Source organism: Chrysochloris asiatica, unplaced genomic scaffold (assembly GCF_000296735.1).
Source record: "Chrysochloris asiatica unplaced genomic scaffold, ChrAsi1.0 scaffold00257, whole genome shotgun sequence".
NCBI lineage: Eukaryota > Metazoa > Chordata > Mammalia > Afrosoricida > Chrysochloridae > Chrysochloris > Chrysochloris asiatica.
Window position 1 is genome coordinate 122,873 of NW_006408775.1, and position 880 is coordinate 123,752.

Consider the following 880-nt stretch of genomic DNA (forward strand, 5'->3'; position numbering starts at 1 on the left):
ACATTGAAATGACAAATGTTTTGTTATATACGTTTGTTCCACAATTTGTGTTTAAGGGCAAACATAGTCAAAAAAAGAAAAAGAAAAGACAGAAGGCTTGCTTGTCTCATCTTCAGATGACCTATCTAGTGCCCACTGCTGGCTCCCTGAAAGCACAGGACAGTACATGCTCTCCAGCTCACCCACAGCTCACCTTTCCTCAGGGCTGGGGGCTCACAAGTGTACATTTCATGAAAAAGCAAGGACTGCAAAGCCAGAGGGAAGGGGCCACCAGAAACCCAGGGGCGAACCCACTGAGACCAGGGCAGGCAACAGGTGGGTCATATTCCAGCCAAGGAGGTTTATGTTGGTCCCTTCTCCCTGCTCTGTTCCCCGGGCAGGCGCTTCAATTCAATTTGTGATTTCATCTAAGAAGCAGCTGCAGATGCAGGGGTGACCTCCTGGGTCTCTGGGCCCCTATCTCTCTTCACTTGTGGTCAAGCTGTGGTCAACGCCTCCTGGAAGGGGAGTGAGGGTGAAGGAGCGATAGTCCCTCAGCCCAACAGTACCCACTGTCCATTGTCACAGGACCTGATAAGAAGGCCCCACCCCAAAAGCCCCCTGCCCTCTCCCAGGGGCCCTAAGCCCTCTGGCTCCATAAAAGGGACCATGGGGTCTGAGCAGAGCACCACTGAGGCCAGTCCTGTACTCCACCAGCTCCTACAAAGCCGCCACCATGTCTCTGACCAAGGCTGAGAGGACTATCATCTTGTCCATGTGGAGCAAGATCTCCACACAGGCTGACAGCATCGGCACGGAGACCCTGGAGAGGTGAGGCACTACAAGAGCTGTGGGTGAAGAAAGAGGCTCAGGAAGGGAGACAATGAGGGGGTCAGTGAGG

The 880-nt window shown here is 53.5% G+C and overlaps 1 protein-coding gene across 1 annotated transcript in view; it reads left to right on the forward strand.

Annotated features, from left to right (window-relative positions):
- Positions 1-692: 692 nt before the first annotated feature.
- Positions 693-880, forward strand: part of HBZ (hemoglobin, zeta) — a 24,398-nt gene continuing 24,210 nt past the window's right edge. Inside the window, exon 1 of the mRNA XM_006873821.1 lies at positions 693-810. Within this exon, the coding sequence (XP_006873883.1) occupies positions 716-810 (95 nt within the window). The 5' untranslated portion in view covers positions 693-715. The remainder of the gene's footprint in view (positions 811-880) is intronic.